We start from the raw sequence: 19910 nt of genomic DNA on the forward strand, positions 1-19910 counted from the left end.
ATTACCAGGAATATGATTTTTGGATTTTTTTCTTTTAATTGCTGAGAATTGGTCACAAAAAGTGAATTTCTCAGAGGTATGCAAATCATCACACTTTCTTTCATCATCTTAGTTGAAATGTTAAAAAGGGGTCACTTCCTAGGGAATGTGAAATCCTCTATCTATTAATAGTTACCTAAGCCAGCAAGAGTAAAATTTTATTTTGAAAATGCTTATTTATTTGCATGACACCACCACAAGTAAGCATCTATTAAGTTTCCACTGTGACTTTAACTTTGTATTAAGCACCACTTAAGATGAAAAATAACTAAAATTAAATCAAGGTAAAACAATAAGAACTGAATAGAGAATTTAAGCAAGAAAGATTCCCGATTACCCTCTGGCCACATTGTTGAAAGCATAATCCTTTGGAACACAGCTTGGAATTTTGAAGCAAGCCCCAGTGGGCATCTGAACTAGTAGTTACAGCCTATACACTCAACTTCATGCAGTGGGATATCCCTGAAGGTTCTAAAAACTGCGTTCATTTTTACTTTAAATACCAATATGATTATTTTACATAAAAGCATGAAGCACTGACAACTGTAAAAAAACCAAAAATCAAAGTAACTGACAATCAAGAGAAAACACAATGATTTTCCCACAGAAACAAGCAAAGCTGAAGTCAGAAAAAAATATGTATCATTGGAGGGGAAAAGGAAGAGTACAGCAAACTGGGGAACTTTTGGTGAAGTTAGTCTCACTTCAGTGTAATAAAGGCATCGTGATAATTACAACTTGATAGGACAACTGATAACACAAATAATCAAAGGCTAACTTAATATTTGAAATATAACGATACTTCAACAATTATACGCTAGGCACTGTTCAAGGCAGTAGGGACATAGAAGAAATAAAGCAGACCAGGCTAACTTCAGGACCAGCCAACCAGGCTTACTCTGTGATTTCAGAGTGTACTCAAAAATCTTTCCACCTTCAGGCATAAAATGTTTTTTATAATTAGATGTAAACCCCTTAAAGGTACTTATACTTGGCAAGATTCATGAATTAATAGAAAAACAACCCCCCTCCCCCACCCAAAACCTCAAAACAACACCGAATTTTATTTAGCCTTTCACAAAGGGCCTTAAAAGCATGACTGTTAACCATTACAAGTGCAATTAACCACGTAGAAGGTAGAAAACTGTCACATTCAATGAAAATTTCATCAGGCCTTGTTATTAAAAAAATAAATTTCAATGATCAAAATTCACCTTTGTGGAACATCTACTATCTTTTGCTAGTCATATAAATATTAAATGCAAAGATAAGGAAGTAGTCAGACTTATATCAGAGTTTATAAATTAATTAATATTGGCTGTATAGATACCTTATTTTTGGACTACTGTGCTTAAAGAACTGTAAAAATTTTGGAATCATGATGTTGAGAGGACGATCTAAAACATCACTATCTAAAATCTCAGCGGAATCTTCACATATCTTCTGAAGGGCACCAAATGCTCCCTGTAAAAGACATTTATATTATTAGAATTAATTAAAAATGAAGCCATTTTAAAAATTAAAAGCAAATCGAGGGGAGCATTTGAGATACTGCTCCCAGCATATGTCATCAGGTTTGGCTCAAATAAAGTCTGATAAAAATTCGAAAGAAAGAAAAGAAAGGAAGAAAGCAAGCACATTGAGGAATACTGACTAATCTGTATGCATTAATGTTCTCAGCCTACAGAAAATCTGTAAATTTAATCAATTTTAAGATGTTATACCATTGGGTTATTTAAAATCTCAGTTTAAATATGATTTTTATTTTAGCATTAAATGACTTAAAATTAGTAGATATTTTGGTTGGAGAGATTGTAGTATCTAATTAAAAAAACGAACTTCTCTTGAAATGTTCTTGCCAATTTTAAGTCAACACCAAGTTATCTCTTTTAAATAGTACCGGGTTGTTAAAATTAAGTGTAAAAGTCCATTATTTATGTATAAATGTATTTAACCATTGCACCACCTCTCTTTTTGAAGCACAAAAAAAGGTCGTATCATTAAAAAATTACTTTTAATGTAAACCATTCATTGGGTAATAGTGACAAAATCTGTTAAAAAAGGGCAGACAATTCAAATTGGCAACTATTTCCCTATAGCCATTTTCATACCAAAGGGCTAACCTACAGCTCTGGTACACAAACTGCAGCCTATTCGTTACCCTTACCCCTTCTGCACTTCACTTTTTACAATTCCATCAGCAGCACCTCGGTGTTTACTCTCCATAGCACAGTTAATTTAAGAATACTGTTTCTTTGAAGTAGTAGTTCCTCCACAATTTCAAGGTTATTACACTTTACTTTCACTGCGTTGATTTCAAGTTTTTCCCCCAAAATGTGTCACAAATCCACAAAAAGTAAAAACTGGGTATTTTGACTTTTTTATACATTTAATAACATTTTGAGCTGCTTTGTATATAAATGACATTTTTTTTAAACCTTTTCACATGACAATAAATTTACCATTATATTGCTTTTAGCAAAAAATACTCAAAACTTACTAAGTGGCATCAATTAGATAGTGCAAGCCACAGGAAAACATACCCAAATGTCGCAGCAAAAGAGTTAAATTTTTTGTTCTTGGAAAATGCTTGCTTAATTAAAAACTTGATCTGCTTTCCGTTATACCAAAGCAGTTGATTTAAATTTTAATCAACTGTTACCTGATGGCTAAATATTATTATTTCAGTTTTTCTATAATCTTATCAGTGATTTCCAGGCATTACTAGAAAATGTATATAGGAGAATGCAAATTTTCTTTCTTTCAGTCTTTTTTAAAGACTCCTCTGCTAACTCTCCTTTCTCCCTAGTCTCCCCTCTTCCCCATCCCCAAGTCGTATCTGGCAATAAATTGCCAAGTCAAAAGACCACCTAATTCCTTGCTGTTAGGTTATTCCTGTGCCTTCCCTGCCTCTAAGCTTTGCTCTTTTTGTGACAGGGAGAGAAGTAACTTTTTAGGTGAAACACAAAAAGATTTAAAACAGGTTTCTACCCAAAGTGGAAGCCCACTAATGGAAGATACTTAAAGTACTCATTAACAGTGAGAAATTGTAGAAGAAATCCACAGATTCCCTCTCCTACCCAAATGGAAAGGTTGCTACTGATTTCATCAGTAGAAAACAATGAGATTATAATTAATCCATGATTAAAACTAGACTAGTCATACCTTAGACATGTCATACAACAAGACGCACAAAAACAACTCAGAAAGTGAAAAGGTACTCATGGTCTGGGAATCTGGTAAATTTATCTTCAAAAAATACCAACTCAACTGATTCAATTTGACAATAGCTCTGTTTATTACATACACACACACCCAAGAAAAGTTTTAAAATACAAAACCAGAAGGTATTTCCTTGTAGGAAATTTAATAAAGGTTTTATAACTTAACAGTCTTTATAGAAAACAGTAAGATAAATGATTACTAATGCAAAACAAAAAAGTACCTTTAGGATTTTAAGTTTTGAAGTTGCATGTTTTCAGAGGAAATATTTTTTTTCAAAGGTTACTAATACACAATATGATGAGAAAATACAAAAGAAAAATTACATATGAAGCAAATACTTTTACCTCACAAGTGTTGTAATCTTCAGAATCCAACAGACTACAGAGTTTTGGTAAGAGGTCAGGCCAATTCTGCAATTCTCCCTTAGAGGCTATGGTTGTAATCAAAATACCTTGAAAGAAAACAAACACCTTTAAGAAATCTGACTATTATGTTAGGTAATACCAGATGAACAACTGCACACAGACACATGTAAAACCACACATACACAAACAAAGATGTTCCAAATCAGCCTAAGACTCCAAACCATATAAATAATCACATTCATCAAGGACCCCCATATCACCACCACACAGCACAAATCAGATGTTTCTAATCTTATTTTCCAACTTCAACCTCTTTTTATTTTCAACAAGTATCTATACAAAAGACTACAACTTGCTCTTCTCCAACAATACCATGAATAGTTCCACTGATTAAAATCACTTCTATTTTATAGAAATTACACATAAAAAAATAGAGAGAAAATACACAAAAATATTAGTAGCATTTATCCTGGGTGGTAAGTATGAGTCTCTTAGGTTCAAATACATCAAGAAGCTAAGAACAGCTCTCTGACTTAACCTAGGACCACAGCCATGGACCATGGCAGGGAGAGAGAAAGTAGATAAGCCATGAATTGAGTACCACCCTACATGCTCAGTTTGCAATAATCCCTCTAGTGTGGGCAGGCCACAATCCTACCAAGTTTCCCACTTACTGGATCAAGGATGAACTGTTGGCAAGGTTATCTTGGATCTTGGAAGCTGAGTGGCACAGGCTGACTGATCATGTCACTTAGACTGACTGGGCTATTTCAACAGTGTTATGCAGCTTGGTTGAGATAGTTAATGGATTATGCAAATATACAAATATGCAACACAAAGTTTTGTGTTACTACAAATGCAGTAATAACGCAAAGTTTTGTGTTAGTATTTTTATCTGCTTCAGTAAATTTAATACTAGTAATACAATATAATATACTTGATTATAGATCTTCTAGTATCATAATTTAGAGTATAAACTGATGGGCAAATTACATGTACACTAAGCTTCAAAATACTAATCTGTAAAAATGAAAAAAGTACTCTGTTATTTTGAGAATTCAGTGATATATACACAAAACATCTGGCATAAATTAAATGCTCAATGATTATTACTGAACAGCAAATTCTACTGGTTGTGTGTATAAATTCTTTGAATTTTGTTAGTTTCACGGTTGCTCCCAATGGTAAAAGCTAAAAAATGTAAAAAGTATTGGCCAATATTTACTCTTAAGTAAAAAAATTAAATTATATGGTAAGGGTCAATGTATTGATGGCATTTTTAAGATATAACCCTTACACAACAGACTTCTAGTAAGATAAAAAAGCAGCAATATTAATAGATCTGTTCCTTTTTGTCAATTATTCTTTCCAAAGTGAAAACATAAAAGAATTGAGGGAAAGGGAAAGCTCTGGCTCTGCCTAAAGGAAACCAAGCACATCTTAAAACAAGCAGTAACAACAAACACAGGCAACAACTTGGTACTGATAAGATTGCTGACATTCATTACTTCTGCTAGGAGAGCATTACTAACAAATTCAAATTTATCTGGCCTCATATAATCTCATCCATTCCTTAAAAATCTAATGCCTAACATAGTTGCAAAAAGTGAAAAATTGTAATTTTCTATATACACAACAAAGATAGGAATGAAAACCATAGCTATTAAAATTTTAAATGTTTAAACACACTTTGACCCAGTAATGCCACTTCTATGAATTAATTCTATGAGGTGCGGTCAAACAATATGGTGAATATTTAAATAAAAAAAAAAGTATTACAGTAAAAGACACATTGCCATCAATCCCCCTCAAAATATGCCCCCTTGCTTCAAACACACTTATCACATTGTTCCTGCCACTTTCTGAAGCAGTTCTGGAAGTCCTCTTTCGTGAGTGTCTTTAGTTGTGCTGTTTGGCTGCATTGATGCCTTGAATCATTTTGGCTTTGGGGAAGAGCCAGAAGTCACACTGTGCCAGATCTGGTGAATAAAGTGGATGAGGACACACCACAATGTTTGTATTTGATAGAAATTGTCGTATACCAGAAGTGATGTGTGACATGAAGTGTTGTCATGGTGGAGGATGGCACACTTTAAAACACACCTCTCAACCGTAGCTCACACCCGACTGACTGCATTGAACCAGTTAAAACTTGTCACACACTGTTAACAAAGGTTCAGTGTGCTGCTTCCCGTAGTGAAGATTCCTGCCTTTCCATTGGATGGTACTCGGCAGCAGCATTCACTGTATTTTACAATCACAACAGAAAGGCTCCTCGTCACATATTGCTTCTGGTACGGCATTTTCTATCAAATATTAATACAAATATTACGGTGTGTCCTCATTCACATAATTCACTAGATCTGGCACCGTGCAACTTCTGGATTTTCCCCAAAGTCAAAATGATCATGAAAGGTAAACGTTTTGAATTGATTCAGGACATGGAGGCAGCCACGACAGTGTAACTAAAGACACTCAAAAAAGACGACTTCCAGAACTGCTTCAGAAAGTGGCAGGAACGATGGGATGTGTTTAAAGCGAGGGGGGAATATTTTGAGGGGGTTAATGGCAATGTATCTTTTACTGTAATAAATTTTTTTAATATAAACATTCACCGTATAGAAAATTTCCCGCAAGTGTATAAATACACACAAAAGGATATTTACTGAAATAGTAAAATTACAAACCAACGACTTAGTTTTTAACAGGAGAAACAGTTTTACATTCATCTAATGGATTACCAGTCACTGAAATGTGGTTCTTCTAAATTTACCACCTCGGCAAGATTCTCAATATGTATTGTAAAGATTGAAATATTTTAAAATGGCTGGCATACACTTACCATTCTTTTTGTCAATGTCCAAGATTGGTAGAGCATTAGGAGGATATACGAGGGTACATCAGAGTAACCTCGGGAACGCTTTTCTCAAATGACAAATGCCCTCTACTCATCCCATTTAAAAATCAGTGTTAATGACAGTGTTTAATACGTGAATATTTGGAGGGAAGTCAGAGCCCCTGCTTTTTAAGAGACGAACAGAATTTTTTAAATCCACCAAGCGACAAAATATAAAAAATGAAAATGATCGACTCTTTTTGAAGGTTAACTGACTTCCATTTAGCCAACCTTCCAGATTAACAGAAACTTTCCAGATCCTTGTAAAACTGAGCTGCTGAAGCCTCTGGCATACTGAATGCTGCACAATAGGCTACTCTAGAGCACAGGTGCCTATTTTTGCTTCTACCAGGTGATGTGTGTGCTTATCAATGGTCAGTTGTGCTTGCTTCCAAGACTTTTTATACCAGTTACTATAATTGAACATTTTAACTCAACGTTACATAAAATGATAGTCATTCACTGAAAACAAGTCGAACACTGAAAAGACTAAACAACTGCTACATAGTAAGCCCACACTTAATGTGGATAGGTTCTGTGACTTTAAGAGAAATGACATATGACAAAATCAATTTTACCAAAGGGTAATTGACATAAACAAGAGTTAGGTTCCTATGGCATCTCACCAATGTTATAACGAAGATTGTTGAATGAAACGTTATTTGAGAACCTGCTGTAATTCGGTGTAGACAACGCAATATTAAAAACAAGGGGGAAAACAGTAAAAATCTAAGGTCCTATACTTCAGTTTCAGTTGTTTTACAAAGTTGTTTTTCTTCCCGTGTAAAAGAAAGTGAAACTGGAAATCATGCCCCATGTGTTACATAAGGAAGACAGATAATAAGAAACTAAAAAAAAAAAAGGTCCTAAATTAGTACCACTTGTTAATGCCCCATTTTAACCAACTTTGATTAAGCAACTACCAGGGACCCTGGTTTCACTGGGTTGACAGCTTTTACTATAATCATAAACATTATGTCAAAAGCATTTAAGAGCAGCAATGAAAAATTTTCCATCACAATTCAACATGCAAATGACAAAAATTTCTGTGAAAATGGTTTGTCGTATCAACAACCAACCCATTTACAAACAAGGTAAGTAAAATTGTAACAGTACTGCTTACCTACGGTGGCTCTAATCAGAGGAGAGGCATCACCAATGTTATTTAAACATTCACTTTTAATGAAGTCTGTTACACCATTTGGGAAGTTCTGAAAATGTGCTTTCACATTATTCTTCAAAATGAGACCACTCAATGATCTTGTGGGTTCATCTGTAATAAAATTAAAATAGTACTGAGTTTTAAAGTAGTTTTCGTTTCAAAATGTATCAAGAACAGTAACTTTGAAAATATTTATATTCAAAAATTGATTGCAACATTCCAGTAACTTTGCTGTAACCAGGAAAAAAAAATACCATAAATGATTTCAAAAGATTAGCTCCATGATTTATAGTTTAGGGTTTCTCAACCTTGGCACTATTGACATTTTGTACCAGGTAAGTCTTTGTCTTGGAGGTGCTGTCCTGTGCACTGTAAGATGTTTAACGGTATCATTGCCCAAAGATGCCAGTAACACCTCTCCAAGTTGTGACAACCAAAAAATGTTTCCAGATAATGTTAATGTCGGGGTGGGAGTAGAGAGATTGCACCTGGTTGAGAATCACTGATTTAAGAGTTAATTTAGTTTATGGCCACTGTACTCAAGCTTTATTGAAACCTGACATAAACATCAAATTATAAATCTGAAAGGATTAGTCACCAAAAATATCCTACTAAAATATTAAGTGGACAGGGGTGGCCGGTTAGCTCAGTTGGTTGGAGTGTGGTGCTGCTAATGCCAGGGTTGCCGGTTCGATGCCCACATGGGCCACTGTGAGCTGTGTCCTCCATAAAAGAATCAACTATAACATTGTAGCATGAAAGCAATATATAACCAATGACCATGGCTGTTTCCCAATAAAAAAAAAAAAATTAAGCGGACAGAGAACATATGGGATCACCTTCACATACAAATAACTGCCGTTCATTTATATCGTGTTTTTCATTTGCCTCTGAGCTAAAAAAACAAAAGGGGGAGGGGGTAAAACAATTTTTTAAATTTCCAGAGGTAATTTAAAAACAGAATTTACTTTAAAAAAGGTTTATAGTGTGAATAAATTTTTAATAAGTGATTTAACAGTTGTAGAATTAACTGATGAGTTACCAATTGGCATCACCATCAACATCAGCAATAATCAACATCTTCTGAATGCTTATTAGGTACTACTTAAACACTACTAAATGCTTTCAAATAGTTTGCATTTAATCCTCACAGCCTCATGAAGCAGAAATTATTACTCCCACCACACAAATGAAGAAACTGAGGCCTTTGCCAGGCTACTAAGTGGAGAAGCCAAAACATCAAATCTGATGAGTCCAAAATAAATGAGTAAACACAAGAAATATTGTTATACAAATGTAAAGCTCCTACCACGTCCTTTGAGAAATGATGACTAATAAACATAGGAAACATACTTTAGTGTCAAGAAAACCTGAATAAAATCCTTTCTAACATTTTATGGTTCTGTAACTTATAGGTCTTTTTGGAGGCAGTTACACCCAACGTCTCTAGCTATTTGAATTATAAGTTTATTTGCTTTTTGAAAGTTCTGATGTATCCTTATATCTTGAGAAAGCTTTAAGAAAGAGTGTAATATTGTAACAATCTTAATAGTTGGAATTTAGGATGAAGACATGAGTTTCATTAAGCTTAAAATTTCCAAGTAAAACAATTATAATCTAAAAAAACCTCATTAACTAAATATTTACATTCTTTAAAAGACAAATAGCATCAATTTAATTACAAATTACTGTAGAATGTACTTATCAAACTAGGAATATTACCTGAATTTAAAGATACGCTGCTGGAATTTCTAGTTTCTTAAAACCTAGATTTAGAAAGTTTTAAATTTTCTATTACATCTCTCAATCATAAATTACAACCCCTACAACTATAAAATTATTTGAAAGTAATTCAAAGTAAGTCACTGTAATATGTATGGAGTATCAAAATCTGAATACAAGATTATTAAGATCTTACTACACATTAAGGCCATTAACCCACTAGAGCCTGGAGCTCAAACCTTACAGATGGTCTGGTAGTCTAACACAGGCATTTTACAGCTGAAAAAAGCAAGAGGTGAAATGAGTATTACAGTGTAAGGCTTATTTCCTAACTGCACTATGGCTTCTGAAACAGTAATCACTGAATAGGGTATATAGTGCTTTCACTTAGAGGCCAGTCAATTTCTCAAAAAAATTTGAGTGCCTTCTGTGTCTGACAATATTCCAAGAAGGGAATACTCAATACTCAAATAACTGTTATGAAGAACACCTCTCACTACAATGTAAACTCCATGAGGGCAGAGATTCTCCTTTATTTTGTTCACTTTTATTGCCCTTGAGCCTGCAAAATGCCTGGCAAAGAAGTGGTACGAATAAAGTCTAGTGGGACACAATACATGTATTAGAAACAATCAAATGACCATGTCATTGAAAATAATCAGACTAGTTTTCAGGCTTTAAATTGTCATAAAACTAATTTAAATTTAAAGTTGTTATAGAATAGTTAATGAAAAATGTCATGTATACTGTTATAAGTTTTTAAAATTTTCCAAGTCCATGAATAAAATGATCCCGTTTTTGCTAAGTTTTAAACTAACGCATGGCCATGTAAGACTGTAGAATCAAGAGCTTGACAATTATGATCCCTGATGGGATTATAGGTGGTTTTAAATTTTGTTTATACAAACTTTCAATTGTCTTTTATGAACACACATATATTCAGTAAATTAGTAAATTTTGCATTCAATCTGTGTATTAAAATTGATGACATTCATGTAAAGGATTGAAGCAAAATCTCAAAGTAGACTTTGCAAAACTCTTTTCACTTGCAAAGAATGAGGGAATTTATTCTAAAAACATCCAATTAACTGAATGCTTCTTAATAAGCATCTGAATGCTTAAGAATAGTAGTAACTCAAGTCTCTTTGCTCATTCCACATCTGTAAAGCAGCGGCTACTACACAATGATATCCTTTGAAATGAATACTTCCAAGTATATATGCACAGGACTTAACGACACGTTTAGTAGTTATCAATATAGATTGTACTTACCTTCAGATTTTAATTTTGTCAAAACAAAAATCAGGTAGTTGTTAAAATCTGGATATTGATTGAGTTGTTCCAGTTTCTAGAACAAACAGTAGTTAAGGAAACTTCTCAGTGTAATCTAAGGAAGAAATTAAGCATTTTTAATCTAAAATCAAGAAACCCTTTTGTGGTATTTTCAGGTTTTTTTTTTTTTTTTGGTAAGAATAAAGTTATCTTACTGAAACCATCAATACACTACTCCAAGAACACACTAGTGGTTATTTGAACCTCTTAGGTGCTTTATGACTGAAATACTAAAATATTTTATGTCAATTATAACTAATACAACGTAAGCCAAGTTCCACCTTCAGCATGTTCAACATAGCAAAAAATTTTTTATCCAGAATTTCTTTGACTTGAACTTTAAAAACCCTAATAGAAAGGTATTTAAGTATAAGATAACAATGAAAGCATTCCAAAGAAATGAAAACAGTTGAAAGATATTTAACTTTACAAAGCCGTTTTTTAACTTAAAAGTGCTTGCTTTTATTACTCATTTGTTACTTAGAGTTGAAATATTAAGATAGAATGTCATTACGCACAAGCCTATATATCAAATTTTATTACATAAGTCAGTATTATGAAATTACTACAATGCAACAGTTCTACAATTGTTTACCACCCCCAAGATCTAACATTTCCAGTGACAAAAATTTGCAGGTATTTCATTGGTGGCAGGCAACAATGACATAATTCTGTTTTATCTTTCTTCATGCCCTCTTAACCTCTAATATGCTTTTTAATAACATCCCTAATTGTGTTTTAATAGACAGAAATATTCAAACGTTTTTACTCAATGGAATTAACTTTAAAAAAAAAGTAAATCCACGATACAAACTCAAGGCACACTGTCTTATCTATTTATTATCTACTTGAATACCCTCCTTTAGCAGTCAGAAAGTAAATTAGCAAAACACTACTATTTAGAAAAATTCCAAGGTGTAACTACTTTCTTTGATCAAGAAAAACCCAGTAATTTCTTTCTTTAGTGAGCGGCCAAGGCTAACAGCATGCTGACATGCTAATACATTTTTCATAAACATTTCCTGACAAGGTTTACTTCCTAACAACTTGAGTTATCTATCCATACTATTACTAGAATGGTCTTTCAAAAAAGTGCTCAAGCCTATACAAAACAATTAAATACATTATTTCCTAAAGAGACACAAAAGAACAAGGTCATCACATCATTAGGCACTTTTTGAAATTATAAGGCAGTGTGGGTTTTTAAAGCTGTTCGCCTGTATCTATTGAAATTTAACTTGTTCCTTAAGTAGAGGGCATACAATGCTCCAGGCACACAGAATAAACTGTATATTTCATTGTTAGCCCAAGCACAGTACCAGGTATATAAAAGGTATTTAATAAATACATACCAAAACAAGAAACTATGGTATATAGTGTTATAGAAAAAGTTACAATGCGGTTTTGGACTTGGCTAACTTAAGAATTAACTGTCATGTAATACCTACAATTCATTTCATATCAACTTCTATCATTCCTAGAGCTATGACAACACAAATTAAGACTGAGCTATAACAGGGCTCCAGATACAAGCTCTAATACACCCCCAAACTACTATTCTTCCCTTAGTACTAGCAGTATTCAAATGAAATTGCTTTAAAAAAACTCAAACAGACCATTATCTCTTCCATTTTTTAAATGAGCAGCATCATATTAACCAAGAAGCTAAATACTCACCTACTGGAGGTTTTAAGTTACAGCAATGCAGTGTTTCTTTGATACTTATTTATCAGAGCGTTTCATGCAATCGTACATAACTTTTATAGTTTCGAATTTAAATAAGCCTACACTACACTAAAAGAGCTTACTTACCAAATTAAGTAATTTTGCTGATTATTAACAAAAGAACTAACTTCTTTGGTCTTAAAATAACAGAAATAAATAGGTTATTTATGGTCAGGAGAACGAATGTTGCCTTTATTAGGTCCAATAAGAATTCTCCATTTGTCCAGTTTAGGGCACTACAGAAAACACACGTAGCAGAAGTTTTGTTTCTTTTAACCTTTTCTGTCTCTAAAACCGTAGGAGCAATAGGAACGCTACACCGGCAAACTCTGTAAAGACTTGGATAATTGAACACAGTCTTGAGCCAAAGATTTAAAAAGAAAATCTCATTTGGGAGCCAGGAAGCTTGCAACAGGTGTTCCCAGGAGCAGCCCAGGGGTGAGGCCTGAGACTCCCCACTTCTAGGTCTCCATCCTTTTTAGGACAAGGGGCCTGGAAGTAACCCCACGCCCAACACCGCGGCAGTTCAAACCCCGCGCCAGCTCCTCCCCATTTCTGGCAGGACGCAGGGCGGGCGAGCTCCGCCGCCTCACACAGCGCCCTCCAGCCGGCCTCTCGCTCAGTCTGCAGGCCCCACTGCGCCGGGCGCTTTGTGTGGGCCGGAGCATCGGGGGTCCACGCCGGCGCCCAAGCAGCTCCCGCCTGCACGCTCTCCGCCCCTTCGCAGGTCAGCGGCGGGCGGGGACGTGGCGGCCCGGCCGACGCACATGTCGCGATCGCGGGCGGCGGCCCGGAACCCCAGCCTCCCGTGGGCCGGAAGCCGGCGGCGGCGCCCCAGACCCGGGCACGAGGGCCGCGTGCGCCAGGAAGCCCGGCAGGGGTAGCGGCGGTGGCGGGCCGGCCTCTCCCGCCGGCGGCCGGAGGGCGGAGGGATCCGGGTAGCGAGAGGGGGGAGGGGCGGAGGGAGCCTCCCGGCCGCTGGGAGCGGGCCCCGAGCGGGGCGAGCTGCGCGGGCGGCGGCGAGGCCTCGGAAAGGATACTTGTTGCACGGTTCTCTGGATGGTGGTGTCTGGGGACTGAGACTCCTTCAGCAGCTGCAGGATTTGCTGAAGCCCTTGCTCGTCAGGTTTCCACTCATACTCCATCTTGGTTTGCTGCAAATAAAGCCAGACACAGGAAGAGACGGAGCAAATGTTACTCCCCGTGCACAGGCCCGAGGGCTTCCCACGCCGAGCAACCCCCTTCTTCCCGCCCGAACGACCCCTGTGCTCCTCAGACGCCTTTGACCTGCCTGGGGCGCCCCGAAGGGAGTCTCGGACCGCGAAACCCGAGGGAACTGATCCTAGCAGTTCGGCCGCCAATGTCTGCTGCTGCCGCCGCGGCCGCCAAGCGCAAGGAGCCGACCAGACTGAGTCACCGCGAATTTGCAATCTGGCCCCTAGATCCGCTCACGGGAGCCCCCAGGGTCCTAATGCCACGCAGTTTCTCCAACCCAATCTAACTCGAGTTCCGTCCAGATTATTACTGATTTAAGAGCTTATCAAAAGCCAAATCCTTATCAAAACCCCTTCGAAACACCTGAAGAGATCTGATTTTGGTTATCAGTCGTTTTGTTAACATGGTGAATAATGAAGAATGACTGAAATAGGGAATAAAGCCTGATAATTCCCTACAGCTCAACAATAGTTGGAGGAAATACAAATGTTTACATTTCAATTTTATATATAAAGCACTAAGTACTAATATTTAGTCTAAAATATTAAAGATGCATTGCAATCACAACCCACACCTCGATAAACACTAGATATTGCATTTACATCTGCAGAACTTGATTTAAAAATGCATTCTTTCATAAACTCCAACTTTTGAATTTACTAAGTGAAATAAATTCCATCTGAAATAACCACGTTTCACAACTAAGGGCTTTGGGCTAAAAGAAAATAAAAATAATGTAATTTACAATTGGATAGTATTTAATTCTATTAAAGTGTTTTCACATATATTTTCTCATTTGATTCTCACTCCAACTTGGGGAGTTATTATTTGATCATGGGACAACTATGAGACAAAAAGATCTGGGTAGATTACAATTAATCAGTGAAGATTAGGAGAATATAGGTTTAAGCTATTAGGAGTTGCTTCTGCTGCAATCAATTGAAACATATCAACGGCAGTTTCACTAAAACTAAATGCTTAAAAACAAAACTTAAGTATCAAATATGAATTATTTGTAAAAACCAAAATGAGTTTGCTGAAGGAGAGTGGTTTTTGTATGGCCCTACTACTACATGATGGTTTGACAGCTGAAATTAGTCCCTTTCTAGTAAGAGTCCCTTCCTAGTAGAGATTTAAAAAAAATTACCTGACCTTACTGCACCTTTCTAGTTAGCATTGTTTTTATATCTTTTTCTTTTAACCTTTTCCTCTCTCCTTCTTTATCCTTATTTTCTGCTTAATATCTTGTAATCCAGCTTCACTCACCACCTTCTACGGGCTTCCTAAACAAACCAAACCCCAAATATGTTAAAAAAAAGAAAAAGGATCATTTGGACACATCAGTAATACTGTAGTGTTTTTATTCCAGTCTTCATTCCGTGTGTTTATATTATATACATTATATTTCATAATAATGGGATTATCTTTTTTCTTGCTCAACTTTATATATTAAAATGTATTTTTAAAAACATAATAGCATTCTACTGCATTGCTGTGCCATAATTTTAATAAACTTTTAATTGGTATAATATATACACAAACCTGTACAAAATCAAAAGCATACAACTAGAGTAGATTTTTAGAAACTGAACACACCTGTGTAACCAATGTCCACATCAAGCTATATTATCTGTACCAAGGTTTCTCTTGTACGCATTCTGTCACCAACCCACCCCAAAGTGATCTCTATTATAATTTCTATTATAGAGCCCTACCCTTTTCTTTTTACTTCAAAATTCATTTTTTTACTTTTAAAATTATAAAAACGATATTATCACAAATCAAACATGGCCTTACGAGGAAACTTAATTCAGTCCTTCCTCCAAGCTTGCCTCCCTGAATCAGTTCATCAGTTTGATGTGAATCCTTTCATACCTTTCTCTATTCTCAAACATAAATATAGTTCTGTGTTTTTTTTAAGGATCACACTACACATAATATAGAAAGACCATCATTCCCAGCCAATGCATATAGATTTAACTCACTTTTTAATAGATCACATTGGTCTTTAGAATCGAAAGAACATAATTTGTTCAACCATTTACTGATTGGCTTCCAGGTTGTTTCTACTTTTTTGCCATTATGAACATACCAAAAAATACTCCTGTACTAATGTCCCTACACAGTAGTAGCAACCCAGTGGGATTAGGCCAAAAGTATGTGTATTCAAAAATTTTGAGTTATTATCAGATTACTTTCCAAAAATAGTTATGTAATTCACACCAACAATATGAATGTTTCCCATATCTCCGCCAGCACGTTCTTTAAAATTTTTGTGAATATAATGGGTGAATAAATTTCTCCTGATACTGCAGTGAATGGGGGGTAGGGGGGAAACTGAAAGTCTGAGGCTTAGTTATGAGTTGGAGTTGCTACATGCACGTCACACCTGTTGAGATGACATTTGGATAGTTTACTTAACTCCTTAGCTGCCCATCTGAACAAGAAACTAAAGCCAGGGGCCAAAAGCCAGAAGTCTGAAAGGCATCATCACATCCATCCCGAGGATAACTGTCGCATAACATCATTACCAACAAGCCTTCTTTATCCTTGCATTCAAATAAACAGAATTCTTCTTCTTTTCAAACAGCTTAGTATTAAGTATTTAATTTGATCAGCCTATGATTATGGCATAGGGAAAACTGAGCTAAACCCCTCCTCCTACCTTACTGAAGTTATCTGGAACAAAAGGCTCTCAAAAATATTTGATTGGTAATTGCTTGATAAGAGATCTCAGGCCACTTTGAATTTCTATATCACATTTATATTGTGGAATACAATATAAAATTTAGCATTTTAAACATTTAAATTGTACAGTTCAGTGGCATTAAGTACATTCTCATTGTTGTACAACCACCATCAACTCTATCTCCAGAATTTACCCCATTTCAATAGCCATTAAAATTAGGAAGAATTTATCTTAGGGTAGCCAGAGAGGTCACAGGGTTATTTCAATAACATCTGAAGTACTTCAAGCTAATAAAGCACACCAGAATTATGAGGTAGAAATAATTTATTTAAATAGTAAAAATGACATCTATATGAATTAATAGAATATCAACATTAATACTGAATTTTTAAAAAATAGTCACTATTCTTTATGCATGTTCAAGACAGATCAAAATGTTCCCAAAAAAGGGGAAGCAGTACTTCAAATTTTTCTTTTAGAAGACATAAGTCATGCTGATTGGTCCATGACATTCAATGGTGCGTGCCTTCCCCCCACCAAAGGCATTTCAATAAGCAAAGACAGTTATTTGAACTATCTAGACAGAAGATGGCACCAGAATAAAAAGTATCCTGCAAGAGGTAAGTTACTGTAAGATACCATCTGGGGTCTTTAGAAGACTAAAACTTAATCAAGAGTTCCAAACTGATAAGAATTTTAATTTATATAAAACTTTGAAGTTGCTAGAGTTGAGGATGATGTGCGGGAAAGAAGCCAGACTGGTTAATAAAAGTAAAAATATCTAGTGTCTCCCCTGCTGAAGGGGCTGTAAAATATAGTTTAAAAAGCAGGCAGGTGGACTGGACTCAACCAACCTAAATATAAATCCTAGTTCTTCCACTTAGTAGTGGTGAGAACACAAACAAGTTACTTAATCTCAGCTCCCCAACTATAAAATGAGAATATACCAGCTCTATAATAGGATTATAGGTGCCTGCTTGGCATACAGTATGATTTGAAATACAGTTTTAATTGTTACATCAATGGTTTTCTACAGTCTGCAAGATAAAATCTAACTTCTTTTCCTGGATGAGGCTCTTCATGATCTGGTCCATTACCTCCAGGGACAGCTTTCTCTCTTACGAATCAACCTCCCACTTTACGCGTCAGTAGTAATACCAACTGCAGCTTTTATACCTCTCAGCCTTTGAATAGGGATTTCCTGCCTGGAATGCCCTCTTTGAATTTGACCATTTGGCAAACTCCTTCTCACTCTTCAGAGTTATGCTCATCTATTCAATTTCCAACTATATTATTAAGAGTCTTCCTTGGTGCTGTGGTTGATACTGGATACTATTTCTCTTCTGCGACATTATTCCAGGACCTCCCCACAAGACTTGTGTTTTTTTCATTACAGATCTATAGTTTATAGCTATTCCCATTTTAGAAACTGTCACACTGTATTATAATTATTTCCAGGTCTGTCTTAGCAATAGATTATGTGTTCCTTGAGAGCAAGGACTTTCTGCCTTCTTTGCCTAGCAGAGTCTGATTCAATAAATAGTTGTTGAATAAATATGACTGTTGTTGCCATTAATTCAACTGAGTAAATATTAAGTTGAACAACTCAACTACCAGGTGCTCAGTGAGCACTGAAAATTCAAAGTTAAGTACCGTGTATGTATCCCTGAAAATAAGAACTAGCTGGACAATCAACTCTAATGTGTCTTTTGGAGCAAAAATTAATATAAGACCTGGTATTATATTATACCCAGTCTTACATTATAGTAAAATAAGACTGGGTTTTACATTAATTTTTGCTCCAAAAGACGCATTAGAGCTGATTGTCCAGCTAGGTCTTATTTTCGGGGAAACATGGTAACAACAAATAATCTGAAAAAGAAATAAAGAACACATCACATTTACACTTTCATCAAGAAGAGGACAATACTTAGGAATAAATTTAACCATGGATGTGAAAGGGCTCTACTCCGAAAACTGTAAGACACTGATGAAGAAGACAAACAAATGGAAAGCTATTCCATGTTCACAGATTGGAAGAATTAATATTATTACAATGTTCATACTACTCAAAAACATCCAGAGATAATGCAATCCCTATCAAGATTCCAATGTCATTTTTTTTTACAGAAAAGCAAAAACAATTCTAGAATCCACATGGAATCACAAAAGACACTGAATAGCCAAAGCAATCCTGAGAGAGAAGAACAAAAACAGAGGCATCACGCTTCTTGATTTCAAACTATATTACAAAGCCATAACAATCAAAACAATATGATACTGGCAGACAAAAAAGATACATAGACCAATGAAACGTAATTGAGAGCCAAGAAATAAATCCATGCATATACAGTCAACTAATATTTGACAAAGGAGCCAAGAATACTCAATGGGGAAAAATTTATTTATCTTCAATAAATGGTGCTGAGAAAACTGGATATTTGCATGCAAAAGAATGAAACTGGACCCCTATCTTACACCACTCAAAAATGAACTTGAAATAAATTGAAGCTTGAATTAAGACCTGAGACCAGAAAATTCCTAGAAGAAAACACAGAGAAAAAGCTCCTCCACATTGGTTTTGGCAGTGATTTCATGGATATGATACTCAAAGCACAAACAATAAAAGTATAATTAACAAGTAGGATTCTATAGAACTAAAAAAGCTTCTGTACAACAAAGGAAACCATCAACAAAATGAGAAGGCAATCTACGAATGGGAGAAAATTTTGCAAACCACATATCTGATAAGGGGTTAATATCCAAATATATAAAGAATTTATACAACTCAGCAAAAAAAAAACAAAAAAAAAACACCACAAAAAAACAAAAAACAAACAAACAATCCAAGTAACCTGATTTAAAAAATAGGCAAAGGACCAGAATAGATATTTTTTCCAAGGAAGATACTCAAATGACCAATAGGTACATGAAAAGGGCCTCAATACCACCAATCACAAGTGAAATGCAAATCAAAACCACTGTGAAATAGCAAATCAAAACCACCGTGAAATAACACCTCAAACCTGTTAGAATGGCTATCATCAAAAAGAACAGATATAACAAGTGCTGGCGAGGATGTGGAGAAAAGGAAACACTTGTGCACTGTTGGTGGGAATATAAATTGGCGCAGCCACTATGGAAAACAGGATGGAGGTTCCTCAAAAAATTAAAAACAGAACTACTATACAATCCAGCAATTCCACTCTGGGTATATCTTGGAAGGAAATAAAATCACTATGTCAGAGATATCTGCACCCTCATGATCACTGCAGTATTATTTACAATAGTCAAGGCATGGAAACAATGTATATGTCTATCAACAAATGAATGGATAAGGAAAATGTGGTATACAAATACAACGGAATATTATTCAGCAATAAAAAAGGAAATCCTGCTCTTGTGACATGGATGAACCTTGAGGGCATTATATTAAGTGAAATAAGTCAGACAGAGAAAGACAATATTGTATGATCTCACTTATATGAGGAATCAAAAATAAATAATTAATGAATAAATGAATAAATAAATAAATAAAAA

The 19910-nt window shown here is 35.5% G+C and overlaps 1 protein-coding gene across 5 annotated transcripts in view; it reads right to left on the minus strand.

The window, feature by feature from the left end:
* Positions 1 to 19910, minus strand: part of TNPO1 (transportin 1) — a 78316-nt gene that overhangs the window by 39219 nt on the left and 19187 nt on the right. For 2 of the 5 annotated variants that reach the window (XR_012495096.1, XM_019728092.2), the window contains exons 2-6: positions 13507 to 13620; positions 10682 to 10757; positions 7649 to 7798; positions 3609 to 3715; positions 1370 to 1503 (exon numbers count right to left, since the gene is read on the minus strand). Coding sequence is in view for 3 of the 5 variants with exons in the window: in XM_019728092.2 (XP_019583651.1) it covers positions 1370 to 1503; positions 3609 to 3715; positions 7649 to 7798; positions 10682 to 10757; positions 13507 to 13620 (581 nt within the window). In the remaining 2 variants the exon portion in view is untranslated. Of the gene's footprint in view, positions 1 to 1369; positions 1504 to 3608; positions 3716 to 7648; positions 7799 to 10681; positions 10758 to 13506; positions 13621 to 13753; positions 13905 to 19910 lie in introns of those variants that run through there. The other 3 variants (XR_012495097.1, XM_019728093.2, XM_074328842.1) reach the window with 3 other exon arrangements.

The sequence above is a fragment of the Rhinolophus sinicus genome, linkage group LG03 (genome assembly GCF_036562045.2).
Source record: "Rhinolophus sinicus isolate RSC01 linkage group LG03, ASM3656204v1, whole genome shotgun sequence".
NCBI classification, from domain to species: Eukaryota; Metazoa; Chordata; class Mammalia; order Chiroptera; family Rhinolophidae; genus Rhinolophus; species Rhinolophus sinicus.